A 22754-nucleotide genomic window follows, 5' to 3' on the forward strand; every position below is an offset into this window, starting at 1 on the left:
TTACACATTTATTTTTTAAGTTTTTAATCACCTGGTGCTCATTGTGACAAGTGTCCTCCTTAATCCTCATCACCTGTTTCACCCATCCTCCAACTCCTGTCCCCTCTGGTAACCATCAGTTTGTTCTCTGTAGTTAAGGGTCTCTTTATTGGTTTGTCTCTCTTTTTTTTCTCTTTGTTCATTTGTTTTGTTTCTTAAATTCCACATATGAGTAAACAGAAACTTTATTAAAAAATTTTTTTAAATGTGTCTTTATTTTTGAGAAAGGCAGAGACGGACCACGAGCAGGGGAGGGACAGAGAGAAAGGGAGACACAGGCTCTGAGCTCTTAGCACAGAGCCTGATGTGGGCTCGAACTCATGAACTGTGAGGTCATGACCTGAGCTGAAGTTGGATGCTTAACCAACTGAGCCACCCAGGCACCCCATAAAACCTTTATTTTAAAATAAGGAAAGCCCACTGAAATTGTCTTCACTTAAACACATACTTTTTTGAAGGACTAATGTTTAAAATATCTGCCCAGTAGTTTAATGACTCCAACAAGTTCCATTGTATTGCTTAGGCTGGCATCGTTTCTCGGCCTTTTGGCTAAGATCAAGTGTTGTATTGCTTAAGCTGGCTTAGCTTTATTTGAGTCCTTAATTGTAATGAAAAGATATGGCTATTTCTGATGAACTACACTATTTGGAGGTCTACCTGACAGATGAATTTGCTAAAGGAAGAAAAGTGGCAGATCTCTATGAACTTGTACAGTATGCTGGAAACATTATCCCAAGACTGTAAGTAATTGAGAATTTGAGGGCTTTTATAACTGCATTTTCCACCTTATGTTATAGCCTTTAAACTTTGATTTTTAAAAATAATTTTTAAGGTTACTTAATTTCTTAACAAATTGAGATTAGCATTTTGGTAGAAAGTCTAGGTTTTCTTTTTTCTTTTCTTTTTTTTTTTTTAATGTTTTTACTTATTTTTAAGTACAGAATTACAGAATACGAGTTGGGGATGTGCAGAGAGGGAGGGAGACATAGAATCCAAAGCAGGCTCCAGGCTCTGAGCTGTCAGCACAGAGCCTGACGCGGGGCTTGAACTCACAGACTGCAAGATCATGACCTTAGCTGAAGTTGGATGCTTACCCGACTGAGCCACCCAGGTGTTCCCCCCCCTTTTATTTTTTTAATATTTATTTTTGAGAGAGAGAGCACACACACATGCACACACACAAATGTGGGCAAGGGCAGAGAGAGAGGGACACAGAGTCTGAAGCAGGCTCTGATTGTCAGCGCAGAGCCTGATGTGGGGCTCGAGCTCATGAACTGTGAGATCATGACCTGAGTCAAAGTTGGACACTTAAGCAACTGAGATACTCAGGCACCCCAATACTCTGTGTTTTCTTTTAAGGTTTTAGGGTATGATTAATTTTACTTTTTATATAGATAGTTGAGGAATTTTTGAAATAGAAAAGTGGACTTACTGTTTTGTTTAATGTGGTGACTACTAGAAAAATTAATGATGTTTATTCTCTTCCTAATGTGTAAAGGTGATTATGATACTCGTGTGTGTATATATATATATATATATATATGTATGTAAATATACATAACCTGTATGTAAATATATATGTAAGTTGGGGGGAGGGTCAATGAGTGGTTTTCTCTCTTTATAAGTTCTCTCTTTTTAAGTTTATTTTTGAGACAGAGCATTCAAGTGAGTGGGGAAGGGGTAGAGAGAGGGAGACAGAGGATCTGAACTGGGCTCTGTGCTGACAGCAGAAAGTCCGATGCGGGGCTTGAACCCACAAACCACGAGATCATGACCTGAGCTGAAGTCAGATGTTTAACTGACTGACCCACTCAGGCACTGTGGTTATATTATAAATTAGATATTTTTTCATTGTGCAGAAGAAAAACATGGTTCCTGTCTTAATAGGTTTGTAGTCAGTATGTTTGGACATAATCAAATTCTTGACTTGAATATTTTACTTATTTATTTATTTTTGAATATTTTATTTTTAATCAAATATTTTCTCATAATTCCCCTAGTTATCTATTGATCACAGTTGGAGTTGTATACGTCAAATCGTTTCCTCAGTCCAGGAAAGATATTTTGAAAGATTTGGTAGAAATGTGTCGTGGTGTGCAACATCCCTTGAGAGGTTTATTTCTTCGGAACTATCTTCTTCAGTGTACCAGAAATATCTTACCTGATGAGGGAGAGCCAACAGAGTAAGTGATTTTCTTTCTTGATTTAGTTGTAAGATTTTTTTGTTGTAGAATATGCAAGAAGTATAGAAAAGTGTTTGTAAGAAAATAAATCTCAGTAATTCTCCTCCCCACACCCAACTAGCGACTTGTAGCATTTCATGTATGTATTTCCCTTGTGATACAGAACTCTTGAGCATGTGTGGTGTGATGTAAAATGTACTATTATGAAATTTATGTCTGTGGATTATTAGAACCTGCTTTTTTCATTTAACACAATTGGGAGCATTTTTCCATTATGTTAAGTATTCTTTGAAACTGTGACCTTTTAAATTACATTTATGATGAATTCATGAGGTATGATTAACTTTTTCCACAAGTGAGGCTAATTTTCATATTGTTTCTTGAGTATCTTATCAGTTTTATAATTTATGGACTGGATAACCTGGATATAAGAGACTTAAGTTATCTGTGTACACAAATTACATATTAACTCCAAAACTGAAAAAACAAAAGCCTTTCAGTGAGAGCCCCATCTCTTGTGTGACCAGTATTCTAGTACCCACATCCATTGCACTTTTATTCTACAAGTGTAGATAGTCAGCCAGCTGTGGTCTTCAACCAACTAGATGAACTATTTATGTGAAGATTCTGTAGATTGAGGAACTTAATTTCTTTTTGTTTAATTTTATTTATTCATTTTTATTATTTTTTTATTATTATTATTTTTTAGGTAATCTCTACACCCAACATGGGGCTTGAACCCGTGACCCTGAGATCAGGAGTCACATGCTGTACCAACTGAGCCAGCCAGGCACCCCTTATTTATTTATTCATTTATTTCTAAGGTGCACAATTCGATAGTTTTTAGTATATATACATCAGTTCCTTTTTAAGGGAAAAAGAATATAATAAAAATTTACCATGCATGTGACAAAGTTAAACAGTATAGAAGAGATAAAAACTTAACAGTGCTGAGGAGATGGCGAGGTTATTTGTTTTATTATGATTTGACTGTCACTTTTGAGCATTTATTTTTTATTTTTTTAAAGTGTATTTATGTATTTTTTGAGTGAGAGAATCCCAAGAAAATAGATGTAGGGCTTGAACTCATGAACTGTGAGGTCATGATCTCAGCCATAGTCAAGAGTTGGACGCTTAAGTGATTGAGCCACCCAGTTTTGAGCATTTAATTAGGCAGTCATTAAAAAATTTTGAAAACTGTGTTTCCTATCCTAGAAGATGAAAAATAAGCAGGAAATAACATAGTCTCTTCCCTCTCAAAGCTTATATTCCAATTGGAACCATGAAAAGTTCGATAAAATGATGTAGTTAGTATGTTATTAGTATCAAGTTTTTTAGGCTTTTTGAATTAATGGAGTTGCTGTAAGGACAAGTTGGCCCCAGATAGAGAGTGGGGGAAAGTTTTTTGTCCCTTTGTACTTGTACTGTGTTCTCTCCCTGGTATTTTTTTTCTCTTGAGTCTGTTTTCCTTGAAATTGAACACTAAGCCAATGAAGTTAAAATTTCTAATAGAAAACGTTGACATATTAATGCAATAAGGAAATGCACAAAGGAGAGGGATAACAGTAAAGCTGGTCCTATGGCATAAATAGTGTATATAAAGAATTTTTCAACTGTCTCTTTGCAGTGAAGAAACAACTGGTGATATCAGTGATTCCATGGATTTTGTACTACTCAACTTTGCAGAGATGAACAAGCTCTGGGTGCGAATGCAACATCAAGGACATAGCCGAGATAGGGAAAAAAGAGAACGAGAAAGACAAGAACTCAGAATTTTAGTGGGAACAAATTTGGTGCGCCTCAGTCAGTTGGAAGGTGTAAATGTGGAACGTTACAAACAGGTTTATATCCTTTTACTTGTCACTTTTTCTTACGTCATGAGGTATATAAATTGAGGTCTAATTTTTACAAATATTTTTATTAAATAATACTACATTGAAAACCATTTTAAAACTAAAGAAGATTTAAGTAAATTGATTTTCAGTTTGTGTTTGTGGATTGGAGGACTCAATATTAAGATACCAATTTTTCTGAAATTGAGATTAACTACATATTACTGTAGATTTACTCTAAAACTACAGTAAGATAATGTGATATTGGTGGAAGGGATAAACACATAAATCAGTGGGAGGAATAAAGCAGAGATTGACAAGCTTTTTCTAGAAAGGAAAAATAGTAATATATTTTTTTATTTTACAAGCCATGTTGTCTACAACACTAAACTCTGCAGGTATAGTGAAAAACAACCACAGACAATATAGAAGTAATGTACAAAAACAGATAATTGAGCTAGATTTGCTGAGCCCTGGAAAAGAGAATCCAGAATGGGCCCTGTCATATATGATAAATTACTTTTGATAAAAGTACCATTACTTTTCAACAAGTGGTTCTGGAACAATTGGACATCTGTGTGCAAACAAAACCCTTGAACTGTGACCCATTCTCATACCATGTAGAAAAAGTCAAAAATGGATCAGGGGTGTAAATATAAAACCTAAAACCATAAAACTTTTAAGTTTTTTTTTTTTTTAATATTTATTTTTGAGAGAGAGCATGTGAGAGAGTGGGGGAGGGGCAGAGACAGCAGAAACATAGAAGCAGGCTCCAGGCTCTGAGCTGTCAGCTCAGAGCCCAACATGGGGCTCAAACTCAAAAACCGCCAGATCATAACCTGAGCCAAAGTCGAACACTTAACCGACTGAGCACTCAGGCACCTATAAAACTTTTAGAAGAAAACACAAAGGAAATCTTTATAATATTGAATTAGACAAAGATTTCTTAGGGCACAAAAGGCACAAATTATAAAAGAAAAAATTGATAAAATAAACTTCGTCCTAAATGACTTACTAAATAGAAGCCCAGAATTTTTTACTTAAATTTTTATTTAAAAATTCTTCTGTAAAATGTTAAAGTTTAAAAATGAAATAGGGGTAAGAAAAATCTAAAGTAAGATTTTCAAATTAATAGTTTATGTTATTAGAGGAGTGGTTTAGGATTTAAAAATAATTTTTTTAAACTCTTTTAGATTGTTTTGACTGGGATATTGGAACAAGTTGTGAATTGTAGGGATGCTTTGGCTCAAGAATATCTCATGGAGTGTATTATTCAGGTAAGTGAGAACATTTCACTTTTTAAAAGGACTCATTTTGTCTTTCATTAATTTTCATTGTTTTGAAAAAAATCTTGATAGAATATCAGCTGGCCTCAGTAAAGGATTTTCTCTTAATGATAACTTCATCTTTGTATTGATGTGTTTTTTCTCCCCAAAATGTAGGGAAGAGTAGTTTTCATGTTTTCTAGTTCTCATTTGTTTTAGTTTAATTGTAGATGTACTTTGGTTATTGGAATATTTCTGTCTGGCCTTATGTTTAAAGAGGCTCAAAAGTAATGTATTTGAATTTAGTTGTATAAGATTAAACGATTGTTTCCACAAATATGACCTTTGCCGTAAATCCAGAATATAATGTGAAATACTTTTACTTGTATCACTCAATTATTATTTGATTTTCAGGTTTTCCCTGATGAATTCCACCTTCAAACTTTGAATCCTTTTCTCCGGGCCTGTGCTGAGTTACACCAAAATGTAAATGTGAAAAACATAATCATTGCTTTAATTGATAGGTAAGCATTTCCAACACTGCAGGGCAGTGTTTTGACTTGGAACTAATGAACTTAAAACATTTCTGTGAATTACTTATTTCTGTTACATCTTTATTAATGATTTTAATGTAATTACATTATGGACATTTAGTTCTGTAAGTATGAGTACCTACCAGGTGCCTGCCTAGCTTAGGCATGAGAAGAGGCTTAGCAGCAGGCATGGAGATAATGAATACTCTTGTTCTTTTGTTTTGTTTTAAAAAATTTTTTTTAATGTTTTTTGTTTTGGGAAAGAGAGCATGTGTGCAAGCACGGGAGGGGCAGGCAGAGAGAGAGTGAGACACAGAATCCAAAGCAGGCTTCAGGCTCTCAGCTGTCAGCACAGAGCCCAATGTGGGGCTCGAACTCATGACCCAAGACCACTGGCTAAAGTAAAATTTAAACCTAAAAGGAATTTACTAAACATATTTAATATTTCAAAATTCTTCTTTAAAAAAATGTGATAGAGTGATTACCTAAACATTCTTAATCATCTCAAAGTATAAAAGTATAAAACTTTGCCTTTGATATGCTGAGTGCCAGGATATAATAGGTGTCCTGCTTGTGAGCTTACACATCATTGACGTAATGAAACCAGAAACCCAAGTGAAGATTTATTTCTGCAAATACATTTTGTTATATTTTAAATACCTAAGTTATTAAAGTCTGAGAATTTATATACCAAATTCTCCAAATTATCTCTTCAAACCTGGGCAGCAAGAATTACGTGCAAATTGGGCATACTCTTAAGGGAAGCTGATAATGGAATTTATCTTTTATTTTATTTTATTTTTTATTTTATTTTTTATTTTATTTTTTATTTTTTAAAATTAACATCCAAATTAGTTAGCATACAGTGCAACAATGATTTCAGGAGTAGATTCCTTAGTGCCTCTTACCCATTTCGCCCCTCCCCCCTCCCACAAGCCCTCCAGTAACCCTCAGTTTGTTCTCCATATTTATGAGTCTCTTCTGTTTTGTCCCTTTCCCTGTTTTTATATTATTTTTGTTTCCTTTCCCTTATGTTCATCTGTTTTGTCTCTTAAAGTCTTCATATGAGTGAAGTCATGATTTTTGTCTTTCTCTGACTGACCAATTTCACTTAGCATAATAACCTCCAGTTCCATCCACATACTTGCAAATGGCAAGATTTCATTCTTTTTGATTGCCGAGTAATACTCCATTGTATATATATACCACATCTTCTTTATCCATTCATCCATCGATGGACATTTGGGCTCTTTCCATACTTTGTCAATTTTGATAGTGCTGCTATAAACATGGGGGTGCATGTGTCCCTTTGAAACAGCATACCTGTATCCCTTGGATAAATGCCTAGTAGTGCAATTGCTGGGTTGTAGGGTAGCTCTATTTTTAGTTTTTTGAGGAACCTTCATACTGTTTTCCAGAGTGGCTGCACCAGCTTGCATTCCCATGGAATTTATCTTTTAAAGATTGCTCTTTAAAATCATGGTTGTTGAATACATTTGTCACTTTAATGCATTTTTATCCATATCTATTTGATTAGACTTCAAAGCATATGGCAAAATTGGCCTATTGAAGATCTATGTATAGTATAAAATATGTATATATAGTAAGAATTCAGTGAAATGAGACATCATTGACAAAACTGTTCAGTTAAAAATGAATTGACCACTTTCTTACTACACAAAAATAAACTCAAAATGCATTCAAGACCTAAATGTGAGACTGGAAGCCATAAAAATCCTACAAGAGAGTACAGGCAATAATTTCTCTGATATTGGCCATAGGAACATTTTTTTAGATACGTCTCCTGAGGCAAGGGAAATAAAAGCAAAAATAAACTATTGGGACTATATCAAAATAAAAAGTTTCTGGGGCACCTGGATGGCTCAGTTGGTTACTTGTCTGACTCTTGATTTCAGCTCCTGTCATGATCTCAAAGTTCATAGGATTGAGCCCCATGTCAGGCTTGGTGCTAGTGCAGAGCCTGCTTGGTATTCTCTCTCCCTCTTTCTTTGTCCCTTCCCTGCTTGCTTACTCTCTTTCTCAAAATAAATAAATTAAAAAAAAAAAAGTTTCTGCATAGTGAAGGAAACAGTTAACAAAACTAAAAGGTAGCCTACTGAATGGGAAAAGGTATTTGCAGATGACGTATCCAATAAAGGGTTAGTTTCCAAAATATATAAGGAACTGATAAAACTGAACATCCAGAAAAAAATCCAATTAAAAAAATGGGCCAAAGACATGAACAGACATTTCTCCAAAGACCTACAGATGGCCGACAGGCATGTGAAAAGGTGCTCAATATCACTCATCATCAGGGAAATACAAATCAAAACTACAATGAGATGATTGATACCTCACACCTCTCAGAATGGCTAAAATCAAAAATCTAAGAAACAATAGTGTTGGTGAGGATATGGAGAGAAAAGAACCCTCTTGCACTGTTGATTGGAAGTCAGACTGGAATAGCTACTGTGGAAGACAGTATGGAGGTTCCTCAGAAACTTAAAAACAAACCTACCCTACAATCCAATAATCGCACTACTGCGTATCTACCCCAAAAATACAAAACCACTAATTCAAAGGGATACATACACCCCTGTGTTTAGCGCATTATTTGCAATAGCCAAATTATGTAAGCAGCCCAAGTGCCCATGCCCATGGATAGATGAATGGATAAAGACGATGTGTTATATATATACATATGTTTAGTCATAAAAAAAGAATGAAATCTTGCCATTTGCAATGACAATGTATTTGCTAGAGAGTGTTATGCTAACTGAAATAAGTCAGAGAAAGACAAATACCATACGATTTCACTCATGTAGAATTTAAGAAACAAAACAAATGAGCAAAAGAAAGAAAAGACACATCCCAAGAAACAGATTCTTAACTGTAAAGAATAAACTGGTGGTTACCAGAGAGGAGGTGGGGGGTGGGGAATAGGTGAAATAGGTGATGGGGATTAAGGAGGGCACTCACTCGTCATGAGGATGGGGTGATGTATGGAATAATTTAATCACTATACTGTACACTGAAACTGATAGAATGCTGTTATACTAGAATTAAAATAAAAACTTAATTAAATGAATGGAGGGAATGGCTCAATTCCACGTTCTTTTTTAAAATCTTTTTTAATGTTCTAGGAGAAATACCTTGTAGAAAATACAGTAAGGTATAAAGAATAAAATGTCACCCATGATCCCACCACTCAAATCCCTGTATTTGTTAAAATAAAGATTGTTTTCTTTTTCAGATTAGCTTTATTTGCTCACCGTGAAGATGGACCTGGAATCCCAGCAGATATTAAACTTTTTGACATATTTTCACAGCAGGTGGCTACAGTAATACAGGTTTGAATGGCTTTTCTAAATTCTCAAAACTTGGAAACTTCTCAGCTGGTATATCCTTTTGTGATTGTTTAAATTCTGTGGTTTTCTAAACATTTCAGTCTAGACAAGACATGCCTTCTGAGGACGTTGTGTCTTTACAAGTCTCTCTCATTAATCTTGCTATGAAGTGTTACCCTGATCGTGTGGACTATGTTGATAAAGTTCTAGAAACTACAGTGGAGATATTTAATAAGCTCAACCTTGAACAGTAAGTCAAAGTTACATTTTTGTAAAAACCCTCATAAAACACTTTTTTAATCCCAGATTTGTTATTCTTAATTGCTTTTGGAAATGTTAGCATTTGTCTGAAGCGTTTGTTAGATTGACTTGCTTGGTGTTACAGGGCAGAAAGTGCCAACCAATTCCTTGATTATGTACATTGATAAAGTAGTGGCCCTCATGGAGTATAAGCAGTCTTTCCATTTCAGAATATGAATGAGTTTTCAAACTGGTAAGAAAATTAACAGTTCATCTTTGAACAATGTTGGGATTAGGAGCACTGACCTTGTGTACAATTGAAAAATTGCTTAGAACTTTTTACTCCCCCAAAACTTAACTACTGATAGCCTCCTGTTGACCCAAAGCCTTAACAACAAAAAACAGCTATGAACACGTATTTTCTACGTTCTATGTATTATATACTGTATTCTTACAATCAAGTAAGCCAGAGAAAAGAGAAAATTATAAGAATATTACAGGAAGAGAAAATAACATTTCATAGTACTGTACTGTATTTGTAGAAAAACATCATGTATAAGTGGGCCTGCACAATTCAAATCTGTGTGGTTCATGGGTCAACTGTTTATGTTAAGCAGTGTTTCCATAAGAAGTGATTTCCTACAGATGAATAAGTTTTGAAAAATTAGAAACATATATATTCAAGGTGTGAAAATTAAATTGGTTTGAAATATTTTTCTATTTTGAGCTTTGATTTTGATACCATCAAGGAAAGTTGATTTTGTTACCTACTTGGGAGCTTCCTCAACTATGCTGTCCTAGTCTGTGGCATCCTCTAGTGGCCACTGTGGGCAATTCTGGTCCCTTTACCTTTTCACCAGAAGTCCTCCTACTGTCTCATCCTGCATTGCATCTGAACATGGGGTCAATTATTTTTTAATAATTAAAAAGTATATTTTTAATAATAAAATTATTCATAATTTTACTTCATACCATCTTTTTCCTTTCCATCTCCTTTCTGGTGGTTTAGCTACATCAGGAAGATTTCTCATTTTCCTTTTACCTCCTTTTATTTGGCACTCCACCCCCCTTTTTTTTGTTATTTCCATTTTTTTTTTTGAACTGAAAAACATTCCAGATCTTGAACGTTAAATATGAGAGAAAATTAAATTATGTGTCTACATTCCCCCACCAAGTAAGTTTTAAAGTAAAATTAGACAAAATAAGGAATTAGAAATCCCAACCTCTAAAGGTCTTATAAATGCCCGGATATGCCTCATCTCAACAGAATGCTGCTATGAGCTACTACCTTGAATTTAGCCTGCTTTTCCTTAATCACCAACATCTGATGCAGAAGAAACTGTTTTGTAGAGGTGCTAGTTTTGCATGGGTTTTTCTTACTACTGATTTTCATCATGAATATACAGTATTTATTGGCTACCCAGGAACTTAACTACCACTTAAAATACTTTTCTTAGAAATGTCAAATTCTAGATAGTTATTTTACCTCAAGCTGTACAACCTGGTCGTTGAGTTGGAGAGTGTTACATCTTATTTGTATTAATGGAAAATTAAGAGGTGAATACGCGTTTGTGTTTAGATAGACATCTCTATCTTCTTGAAGAAGGTCATTGGAGTATTTTGAGATGGCATGATTCACTTGACCTATTTCCTTTAATGTATAAGTGAAAAATTTTTATGCAATGAGTTTTTCTATATATAGAAAGCTAATTTTATTCATTAAAGGGCTGTTGTTTTTCTTTTTGTAGTATTGCTACCAGTAGTGCAGTTTCAAAGGAGCTCACCAGACTTTTGAAGATACCTGTTGACACTTACAACAATATTTTAACAGTCTTGAAATTAAAACATTTTCACCCACTTTTTGAGTATTTTGACTATGAGTCCAGAAAGAGTATGAGTTGTTATGTGCTTAGTAATGTTCTGGATTATAACACAGAAATTGTCTCTCAAGACCAGGTAAGAGAATACCAACATGCTATATTAGGAAAACAGACAATGTAGTTAGGATTTTAGATCTTGAGAAAGACACATGAAATGGGAGGAGAGAGTAATGCTAAAAAAGGTTATAATTAGCTACTCATTATATAAATCAGAAATTAGAAAAAAATATATATATGTATAAAGAAGAAATTATAATCTCACCAGTAAGAGAATAATACTGTTAATTAATATTTGGTGCATCTTTTGGATGGAACTAAATGGTATTATGCTAAGTGAAATTAGTCAGAAAAAGACAAATATCATATGATTTCACTCATATGAGGACTTTAAGACACAGAACAGGTGAACATAAGGGAAGGGAAGCAAAAATAATATAAAAACACAGAGGGGGACAAAACATAACAGACCCTTAAGTATGGAGAACAAACAGAGGGTTGCTGGAGGGGTTGTGGGAGGGGGATGGGCTAAATGGGTAAGGGGCATTAAGGAATCTACTCCTGAAATGATTGTTATACTATATGCTAACTAACTTGGATGTAAATTAAAAAATAAACTATTAAAAAAATAAAATAAAATGCCAAAAAAAAATTTGGTGCATCTCTTCCAGACTCTTGTCTATATCTGTATCAACATATGTAAACTTTCTTATAACAAAAGGAATTATATTGTTAATACTATTTGATAACTTTATACAACTAGAAACACTTTTGACTGATTTTATATGCTGATAGTTTCACTTCAATGGGTTTCTGTGTCTCTTGTGTTATAGGTGGATTCCATAATGAATTTGGTATCCACATTGATTCAGGATCAGCCAGATCAGCCCATAGAAGACCCTGATCCAGAAGACTTTGCTGATGAGCAGAGCCTTGTGGGCAGATTCATTCATCTTCTACGGTCTGAGGACCCTGACCAGCAGTACTTGGTATGAGTTAACTCAGTTACACAGCTTCATCAGCTCTTAGTGAAATCACATGTAGATGTGACTTGAATGGTCTGATGCAGCTGTGGCCTTAGAAAGTTTAAAAAAAATTGCAACCGAATAAGATTAAGTGACATCCATGGACTTTCACTTTATATATAAATGCATAATTGTGAACTTATTGGGAATAAGTTGGTTGCTCTAGTTTCATTGAAGACTTCTTAAGAATTGCAGAAAGCCCATCCTCCTTTAGTTGGGTGTTCAGTACTCATTCCATGTTCATTTTCTTTTTCAACTGTGCTGTTTTTAGAATTGTCCACTGTTTATTATAATAAAATTTAAAGTATAAACAGCAGTCCTCATATTCAGTTGTATTTATGTTTCGAAGGTTTGAAAATATAAGTTGTATGTGTTTGCCACATTGAAAATTTATGAAAACACTTTAGAATTAAAATTGTCTTTTTTTCTTAACCTCTTTTTCTTGGTAAAGAACGATCAGTTGAGGTTCTCCCTTTGTTTATCATTAGTCCTCAGTAAATCTTTGTGAAATGAATAACATGTTGCCTGAGTAGGAATATTGGTGACTGATACCAGATGATTTGTTTTAATGAAAGGTAGCACAGATGGCTGTTTAATTATTGTTTGGGCAAGGTGGAGTTTAACTGTTGTTAGATACATGAAGCTCTATAGTTAGACTGCTAAAATGAGGAACATTTTTATTTGAGGTTGAGTCCTGACTTTCTCCTTCTATTGATTTCTTTTGTTATAGTTGACACTCTTGTACTCCTTCATAAGCAGGGTGAAAAAGAAGCTGATTTCTATTGGCAAGATGATAGTCTTTGACTTGGCTTAATGATAAACATTCTGGGCACTCCAGTGTCACATTCTGTGCACTGTGTGTGATCTGTGTACGATGACTGGCTGATTGTTCAGATATTTTAAGTGATCCCTTTATGCTACGTTGGTTTTCACTTTTTGTTGCATACCAAATGTAGTGGTAGGAAGTATGTCTTCCACATCTAGCCAATTGATTTTGCCTATGTACTGAGAATTAAGACAAGAATTATTAGCTCTGACTCCCCAAGGGGGAATGCATTCTCTTATCTGTCTATTATATCAGAGGATATTTTGTGAATACAGAATCTGAATATGTCACACAGTGTGTCACACATATTAAAAAATATTTCATGAATATTTGTGTTTTTTCTGAAAAACCTGATGTTTCACAATGGCTCTTTTTAAAGTATATTGTCATTTCTTTTGACTTTAATGGTATTTTTTTTTTTTTTTTTTCTGAATTAGGAGGTATGACATACCAGCAATGTGCATATAACTGTTTTTGCATCCTACTAATAGCCAACATTTTCTAAGCACTTGCCTTGTGTCAGGAACTGGTAACACTTCACATGTATTACTTGATTTCCCAACAACCCTAGGAGAAATATACTACCCCATTTTTCAAATGAAACTTTTATAGCTAAGAGAAGGTAAATACTTTACTCAGGGTCACTCAGATAGTAAGTGTTAGAAACTACTTTTATTTTTTTATTTTTTATTAAAAATTTTTTTTAATGTTTATTTTTGAGAGAAAGAGGGGCAGAGTATAAGCAAGGGAGGGGCAGAGAGAGAGGAGACACAGAACCCGAAGCAGGTTCCAGGCTCTGAGCTCTCAGTACAGAGCCTGATGTGGGGCTCGGACCCACGAACTGCAAGATCGTGACCTGAGCTGAAGTCAGATGCTTAACTGACTGAGCCACCCAGGTACCCCTAGAAACTACTTTTAAATGTAAGTCTGTGTTCAGAGCCTGCAGTCTTTTTATATTTTTTAATTTATTTTTTAATTATTTATTAAAAAAATTTTTTTTAATGTTTATTTTTGAGAGAGAGAAAGAGCAGGAGCAGAGGAGGGGCAGAGAGAGAGGGAGACACAGAATCCAAAACAGGTTCTAGGCTCTGAGCCGTGAGCAGTGAATACATGACTGAACTGAAATTGGACACTTAACCGACTGAGCCACCCAGGTGCCCCTAATTTTAGTCTTATTTATTTTTTTAGTTTATTTATTTATCTTGAAAGAGAGAGGCAGAGTGCGTGCGCCAGCGGGGGAGGAGTGTTGGGGGGGTTGTGGTGGTGGAGAGAATCCCAAGCAGGCTCTCCACTGTCAGCGCAGAGCCCTATGTGGGGCTTGAACCCGTGAACTGTGAGATTATGACCTGAGCCGAAGTCAAGAGTTGGACGCTTAATCGACTGAGCCACCCAGGTTCCCCCAGAGCCTGCAGTTTTTATAAACACAGTATACTATGTACATATGTATATGAAAATATGTGTACATCTGTCATTGTCTCTGCTTGTATAACCTTGGGCAGATTACCTTTGAACCTCGGGTTTCTTCATTTGTGAAATGGGGTTACTATCTGTCTTGGTTGCGATGTTGATTGTATTGACCCAGTGAGATAAGAAATGTAAAGCATCTACTGTAAAGCCTGCTGCATATTAGATACAGTCAAAAATGGTAGCAATGACAATGATTAGAGCCCTCATTTAATTTTATAAATGATTAATCATAGTTCAGGAAAGATTAACGTTTTGGGTTTTGTTTTTTTTGGGGGGGTTCAGATTTTAAACACGGCACGAAAACATTTTGGAGCTGGTGGAAATCAACGGATTCGCTTCACACTGCCACCTTTGGTATTTGCAGCTTACCAGCTGGCGTTTCGCTACAAAGAGAATTCTAAAGTGGTGGGTTGACTTTTAAGTATGTCATTACTTTTTTTTCTTTTTTTCTTCATCTGTATGTGTTATTTATTATAGAAATTGAGACATATAAAAAAATAGACAATGGTATAATAAAATTCCTGTTTCAATAAGTTAACTCATTATGCATCCTGTATTAAGTGTTCCTAACAGTGGTGTTGGTAGATTGCATAGTAGCTGAGGGATCACATAAAAACACTTAGAAATGAAAGATTAAAACAGTATAAATTTATGCTAGGAGTTTTTCCTGTATTTAAAGATTACTTGTGAGACATTGATAAGTTTATTAGAGAATTGGCTCAGAGTGCTTTAGTTTAGGAATGATTTTACTTTCTTAGGGTCTTTACCAATTCTAAAGTGATACAGTAATCTCATGTAGAGGTTGCAAGTACGTAACAGGTAAGGTCTGATTCAAGGTAGCTTTGCCTAATGAAAGGGCCTGACATTGCATAATAACCTCTCTCCAAAAGCCTAAAATTGAATTATTTTATGAATTGTGTACATTTTTTTACGCACTTATTCCTTAAGTAGAATCATGACTTAAGTCTTCGATAATACAGTTTTATAGAAAATACTTAAATATAGCATACCTGATAGTTGGACAGTCAGTTAGTGTTAAGGAGTAAGCCTCGGTAAACTTACTTTTCTAATAGTGGAGAAGCAGATTTATTTAGTGGATATGCCAGCATGACATAGCAGCTTTTGGCCAGTTTTTATCATGCCAGCCACTCATTTAGACCCTTTTCCAGCATTCTATGTATAGATTTTGGCGAAAGTAACAATGGAAATAGCAGCCAGCATTTACTACGTGCCGTATACTATGCCGAGGACTGTGTATAATACTTGGATTATTGCATTTAATCCTTGACTATTATCTGATTTTTAAAATGAAAAGAATTGATTGCTTTAATAAGAAATTTTGATGGTTAAACATGGATAAAATATCTAACCTCACTAGTAATTACAACAATGAACCTCTGTTTTAGAAATTAAACTGGTAAAAAGGAAAGAAAAATAAGGTTCAGCAGTGGCAATGGTGTGATGATAATTCTCATCTGGTAATCGTGGGTATGTGAAATAGTACAGTCTTTCTAGAAAACTCTGGCATTATGTAAGTAGAGCCTTAAAAGAGCTAATAAAGTCCTCTTCTAAGAATTTATACTAAGGAAATAAGGATTCAATAAATCTTTATGTATACAGAGCATTCATTGTCATATTGCAGATTATTTCCAAAGGGAGTAGTTAAGTAAGTTATCCTACATCCAGTTTGTGAAAAGTTTCTAGTCATTAAAATGATTTCCAGTAACTTCGTATCATGAGGAAAAGTTATGACAAAATAAGTGAAGGGTGCAAGTATATGCAGCACGAACCCAGTTTTACTCTTCTGGTGAGTTAAAGTAGAAAACAAAACCAGAACAGAGATCCTAGTTAGTTATGATTTGCATAGACAAAAAAGAAGACCTTAACATCAGAATGTTATTGCTGATTATTGCTGGATGGTAGATTTAGGGATGATTTCAATTTTTAAAATTCTTTGGATTATTTTCTTAATTCTGTCCAATTGGGGTATGTGTTGATTTTCTGATGAGAAAAAACAAATGCCAAATATACAAAAATGGTCAAGTCAGTAACTACAAATTGATGTTTTGAGAAGACATTGTGCTTGATTCATTTGTGTGCTTTATAAATGAAACAGAAGAAGGATACCAGGAGAACCTTGAGCTCAGCTTTCCTGCTTTCCCTGTTCTAAAGATGTTTCACATAAAATGAATATTCTTGAGCAAGTTAATCTTGAAAGTAAGGTAATTTAAACTATTTTTTTTTTTCCCTTTAGGATGACAAATGGGAAAAAAAATGCCAGAAGATTTTTTCATTTGCTCACCAGACTATCAGTGCTTTGATCAAAGCAGAGCTGGCAGAATTACCCTTAAGACTTTTTCTTCAAGGGGCTCTAGCTGCTGGAGAAATTGGTTTTGAAAATCACGAAACAGTAGCATACGAATTTATGTCCCAGGTGATGGTCTGTTCTCCTTTCTGTGTTTAATGTTACAGTTTTGCTGTGTTCAGCCACCTGTCTGTAGTTATGGCGGTTAGTGCACATGGATTGTCTCTTAACTGAATTTGTAATTATCCCTTTCCCACCATCTTGGAACTCCTTAATACTGTAGTCATATTGATTGATTTGGAACAGGAAAATGGATCAGTTACTGGGTGCTAATGAGATTTAAGATTTCTAGGTAAGCCTAGGTAAAAGTGTTTCATGGGGTAAAAAGTACCTTTATTCAGCTTGGGAACTCTGGGTTAAACAGTAGTTAAAACAAGTTTCTTTGTTGGAAGTTGTCAGTATCTTTCCATATCAGCTGTGTCTTGTGCTTCTCCAAGGGAGGGGTCAGCATCTTGTGATCTGAAGGTGCTACAGAGTGTCTCACACGATGGGGGTTTGTTGGGAAGTACTTTAGAAAATGCTTGAGTAGATAGTAGTAAAGGTCTCTTCTGCTTCTTGTTCACCAGGCATTTTCTCTGTATGAAGATGAAATCAGTGATTCCAAAGCACAGCTTGCTGCCATCACCTTGATCATTGGTACTTTTGAGAGGATGAAGTGCTTCAGTGAAGAGAATCATGAACCTTTGAGGACTCAGTGTGCACTTGCTGCATCCAAACTTCTGAAGAAACCAGATCAGGGCCGAGCTGTGAGCACCTGTGCACATCTCTTCTGGTCTGGCAGAAACACAGACAAAAATGGGGAAGAGGTAAGGAGGGAGGTCATTCCTGGTCATAGAAGAGGGGATTGTTTGCTGGAAGTAGCTGCCGGGTCCTTGTGTGCTGGAAGTGAAGCATTTGGAGTGCTTGGAAACTTGACAAAGAAAATTGCCTTGTTTATTAAAATAAATGAAATGGATGGTAAAGTATACTGTACAGAGTTAACATACTGTGGTGAAGACCCACTTTAAGGATATTGTAACACAGCAAGTATATACTACTACCTTTAAAAAGTATACATAACAGGGATGCCTGGGTGGCTCAGTTGGTTAAGCGTCCTACTCCTGATTTCATCTCAGGTCATGATCTCATGGTTGTGAGATCAAGCCCTATGTCAGGCTCCACATGGGGCATGAAGCCTGCTTAAGATTCTCTCTGCTGGGGCGCCTGGGTGGCTCAATTGGCTAAGTGTCCGACTTCAGCTCAGGTCATGATCTCTGCAATTCGTGAGTTTGAGCCCCACGTTGGGCTCTGTGCTGACAGCTCAGAGCCTGGAGCCTACTTCAGATTTTGTGTCCCCCTCTGTCTGCCCCTCCCCTGCTCGTAGTCTGTCTGTCTCTCTCTCTCTCTCTCTCTCTCTCTCTCTCTCTCTCAAAAATAAACATTAAAAAAGAAAATTATCTGCCTCTCTCCTGCTCACATTTTCTCTAAAAAAAAAAAAGAAAAAAGGTATACATAATAAATATAAAACATTTAAGATACAAATATGTAAAACAGGGACATCTGGGTGACTCAGTTGGTTAAGCATCCCACTGTTGATTACGGCTCAGGTCATGGTCTCATTGTGAGTTTGAGCCCCACTTCAAGCTTTGCACTGACAGTGTGAAGCCTGCTTGGGATTCTCTCTCTCCTTTATTTTCTCTCTCAAATTAAATAAACATTTAAAGAAATAGATACTCTTTAAAAAAGTGAATATGTAAAACAAATACATGTTTTAAAATATAGCTGTGTCTTTAAAAAAAAATGAAGAGGTTTTAAATTTGTTGTGTACCTTAAAAAAGAGCCAGTGTAGGGTAGGGTTCTGTTTATTTCTTTGTGTGAAATGGGACATTTGTGATTCATTAATCTCTTTAATACTCTCCCCTTACCCCCAATCCCCTCACTTTTATTCTAGCTTCATGGAGGCAAGAGGGTAATGGAATGCTTAAAGAAAGCTCTGAAAATAGCAAATCAGTGCATGGACCCCTCTTTACAAGTGCAACTTTTTATAGAAATTCTGAACAGATATATCTATTTTTATGAAAAGGAAAATGATGCGGTAAGTAAACTATAATAAAATATTGTTAGTGAATTAATACTTCCCTTCCTGCTCTTCAGAGATCTGATACATATTAAAGTTTATGATCTTGATAACTTTTTTTTTTAAGAGGGTCAGAGTTTAGAGAATTCACCTAGTAGTCTCTTTTATTCTCTAGTATCCTTTTCTGTCTATAGATGAATCTCTCTAACAGAAGAACTCATCATGTACAAGAAATTCTCATCTCTTTTATGAATATTTTATAAAAAAAATAGTCCCTGTCTGTTTGAAAAACACAAAATAATTTACAAATATAGTATACTGATTGGTCATCACATACAAGTTTAGAATAATTCCTAAATGAATTATCCTTTTAGCAGTACAGTGTTGAAGATTTGTAGGTTAAGTAAAATTTTGCTATTCTTTTATTGGTTTGTGATGCTCTAATTTTTATTGATTTTTTTTCATTTTGTTTTGTTGGTTGTTTTGGTGAATTGCCAATAGTTGTTGCTCAAAGCAGGGATCATGTTTTCATATGTCTTTTTTTATGATTGATTACTCTGGTGATTGGTGCGAGTAAGACAATCTTTAAAACGTTTTTATTGAATTATCTTTTCTTTTTTATCGTACATGCTTGGTTATGAAACTGTGCGTGTTCTTTTGTAGGTCACAATTCAGGTTTTGAACCAGCTTATCCAAAAGATACGAGAAGACCTCCCAAATCTTGAGTCCAGTGAAGAAACAGAGCAGATTAACAAACATTTTCATAACACACTGGAGCATTTGCGTTTGAGGCGGGAGTCACCAGAATCTGAGGGGCCAATTTATGAAGGTCTCATCCTTTAAAAAGGAAACTGGCTCACCATACTTCTTTCCATGTACATCCAGTAAGGGTTTTATTATACTAGGTTTCCCCTCCATAGATTGTGCCTTTCAGAAATGCTGAGGTAGGTTTCCCGTTTCTTACCTGTGATGTGTTTTACCCAGCACCTCCGGACACTCACCTTCAGGACCTTAATAAAACTATTCACTTCATAAGTGCTCAATCTGTCTGATCACCCCTGGTAGCACGATTGATCTGCTATTTAAAACTCCTGTGATCTGTAAACAAAACAAAACAAAAAAACAAAACCCACCAACAACAAAAAAAACAGCAAACCACCACTTATCTCAGCTACTAATGAAGCCCTTCTTCCTTTATTTCGTTTTGTTGGTTGTGTAATTTCTTTCGTTACTTGGGAGTACTAACCTGAAAGTGTCTGTCTCTTTGTTCTCTAGTCCAATTTGAGATTAATTTAGAGGAAAGGGATACTGTATGTGAAATTCAGCTTGGGTTTTTCCCTAAATGCAAGATAAGGCCATGTGTAATATTTTCCCTAAAACTAGAATATATTAATGCATGTTTGAGAATTTTAAAGCACCATGGTCAAAACCAAAAGCTATATTTTGCATATTTGGACTCCGTCATTCATTAAGAACCTATGTTTTACTCTGGGCATATTTATCAAAATAATTTTGTTCTAAGTAGCATAAAGTAGAAAATTCGTGATCAGTATAATTTATGTATAACCTTCATTGTAAATTTAAGGGGAAATGCATCGTACAATTACCATGATTTTTTTTTTTTTTTTTCACCAGTGAAACAATAAAGTTGCTATTAACAATTTTGGACTTTTTACCCTTTCATGCTAGATTTATAGAAGGAGCTAGTAGAATGCCTGTCGTTAATAGACAATCTTATGTACAACACTTGCTTGTTCATTTTAAGCTTTCATTTTAAGCACTTCTTGAGCAAGGCACCATCTATTCTTCTGTTTATACTCATTTGCTTTCCTTGGCCTTATTCTCTTCTCCTTAGGCATGGTACTTCCACATTAATTCCCAGAAGGCTCACCACCTTTATCTGTCATGTAACAAATTATTCCGAAACTTAGTGTGTTGAAACAACAGACATTTATCTCATGGTGTTCTGGCTTAGGAATTTGGGAGCAGCTTAGCCAGTGGTTCTGGCTTAGGGTGTCTCAAGATTTTGCCTGGAGCTGCAACCATCTAAAGGTTTGGTTGGGACTGGCTTCCAAGCTTATTCACATGACCATTATCTAAAGGCCTCTATTCCTTTCTTTGTGGGCCTTTACAAGGGCAGCTAGAAAGTCTTCATGACAGCAGCTGGCTTTTCCAAAGTGACCCATGTGAGAGAGGGCAAAGAGGAAACCACATGCCTTTTTATGACCTGACCTTAGAAGTGACATACTGTTGTTTTTGCCTTCTTCTGTTTGTTAGAAAGGAGTCACTAAGACTAACTCATACTCAAGAGTAAGAGGAATTACATTAAGCTCCACCTCTTTGCAAATGTATGGACATTTTCAAATGATCACCTCACTTAATACCTTACCATCTGCCCCTTCACCCACATTGATAGATGTCTAGCACTTCTTAGGTGCTATGGTCTGAATGTTTGTATCCCCCTCTCCCCACCACCCCTGCAATTTATATGTTGAAATCCTAGCCTCCAAAGATGTTGAGTGGTGGGGCCTTTGGAATGTGCTTAGGTCGTGAGGGTGGAGTCTCACGAATGGCATTAGTGCCTTTATAAAAGAGGCCCAGAGAGCTTGCTTGCTCCTTTCCACTTTGTAAAAACACAGGTTGGCAGTATGCAACCTGGAGAAGGGCCCTCACTCAGCCATGCTGGTGCCTTGATCTTGGACTTAACACCTTCCAGAACTATGAGAAATAAACTTCTGTTTATAAGTTACCCAGCCTATGGTATTTTGTTATAGCAGCATGAATGGACTAAGACATCAGGTTTTAAAGAATAAAGTTATAGAATTGGTACCATTAAAATCTACCAAGTAGATAAGAGTCAAGATGGCGGCATAGGAGGACGCTGGGCTCACCGTGCATCCTGCTGATCACTTAGATTCCACCTACACCTGCCTAAATAACCCAGAAAACCACCAGAGGATTAGCAGGACGGAGTTGCCAGAGCCAAGCGCAGACGAGAGGCCCACGGAAGAGGGTAGGAAGAGCGGCGAGGCGGTGCGCGCTCCACGGACTGGTGGGAGGGAGCCGGGGCGGAGGGTCGGCTTGCCGGCCAAGCAGAGCCCCCGAGTCTGGCTTGCAAAAGCGGAGGGGCCAGGCGGACTGTGTTCCAACAGCAAACGCGACTTAGCATCTGGGAGGACATAAGTTAGCAGCTCTGCTCGGAAAGCGGGAAGGCTGGAGGACAAAGGGAGGGAGAGCTGCTGAGCCCCCGGACGACAGAGCTCAGTTTGGTGGGGAACAAAGGTGCTTGCCAGCGCCATCTCCCCCGCCCATCCCCCAGCCAAAATCCCAAAGGTAACCAGTTCCAGCCAGGGAACTTGCTCGCTCCGCGCAAACACCCAATGCTGTGCTTCTGCGGAGCCAAACCTCCATCAGCGGATCTGACTCCCTCCCACTGCCCCAGGGCCCCTCCTGAAGTGGATCACCTAAGGAGAAGCGAGCTAAGCCTGCCCCTCCTGCCCCCGTGCACCTTGCCTACCCAACCCAGCTAATACCCAGCACCACAAGCCTGGCAGTGTGCAAGTAGCCCAGATGGGCCACGCCACCCCACAGTGAATCCAGCCCCTTGGAGAGGGGAAGAGAAGGCACACACCAGTCTGACTGTGGCCCCAGCAGTGGGCTGGGGACAGACATCAGGTCTGACTGTGGCCCTGCCCACCA

General features: G+C 36.5%; 1 protein-coding gene and 1 non-coding gene across 2 annotated transcripts in view; one reads left to right on the top strand and one right to left on the bottom strand.

Annotated features, from left to right (window-relative positions):
- VPS35 (VPS35 retromer complex component) overlaps positions 1-20716 on the top strand; it is a 28470-nt gene extending 7754 nt beyond the window's left edge. The window contains exons 4-17 of the mRNA XM_047836042.1: positions 656-779; positions 2040-2222; positions 3850-4063; positions 5248-5331; positions 5734-5843; positions 9106-9202; positions 9301-9449; positions 11188-11395; positions 12150-12305; positions 14917-15039; positions 16889-17068; positions 17566-17805; positions 18930-19073; positions 19719-20716. Of these exons, the coding sequence (XP_047691998.1) occupies positions 656-779; positions 2040-2222; positions 3850-4063; positions 5248-5331; positions 5734-5843; positions 9106-9202; positions 9301-9449; positions 11188-11395; positions 12150-12305; positions 14917-15039; positions 16889-17068; positions 17566-17805; positions 18930-19073; positions 19719-19898 (2192 nt within the window). The 3' untranslated portion in view covers positions 19899-20716. The remainder of the gene's footprint in view (positions 1-655; positions 780-2039; positions 2223-3849; positions 4064-5247; positions 5332-5733; positions 5844-9105; positions 9203-9300; positions 9450-11187; positions 11396-12149; positions 12306-14916; positions 15040-16888; positions 17069-17565; positions 17806-18929; positions 19074-19718) is intronic.
- On the bottom strand, positions 2942-3014 carry TRNAR-CCU (transfer RNA arginine (anticodon CCU)). The gene has a single exon. It is a non-coding gene; the product is annotated as a tRNA-Arg (tRNA).
- Positions 20717-22754: the final 2038 nt, after the last annotated feature.

Source organism: Prionailurus viverrinus, chromosome E2 (assembly GCF_022837055.1).
Source record: "Prionailurus viverrinus isolate Anna chromosome E2, UM_Priviv_1.0, whole genome shotgun sequence".
Classification (NCBI taxonomy): Eukaryota; Metazoa; Chordata; class Mammalia; order Carnivora; family Felidae; genus Prionailurus; species Prionailurus viverrinus.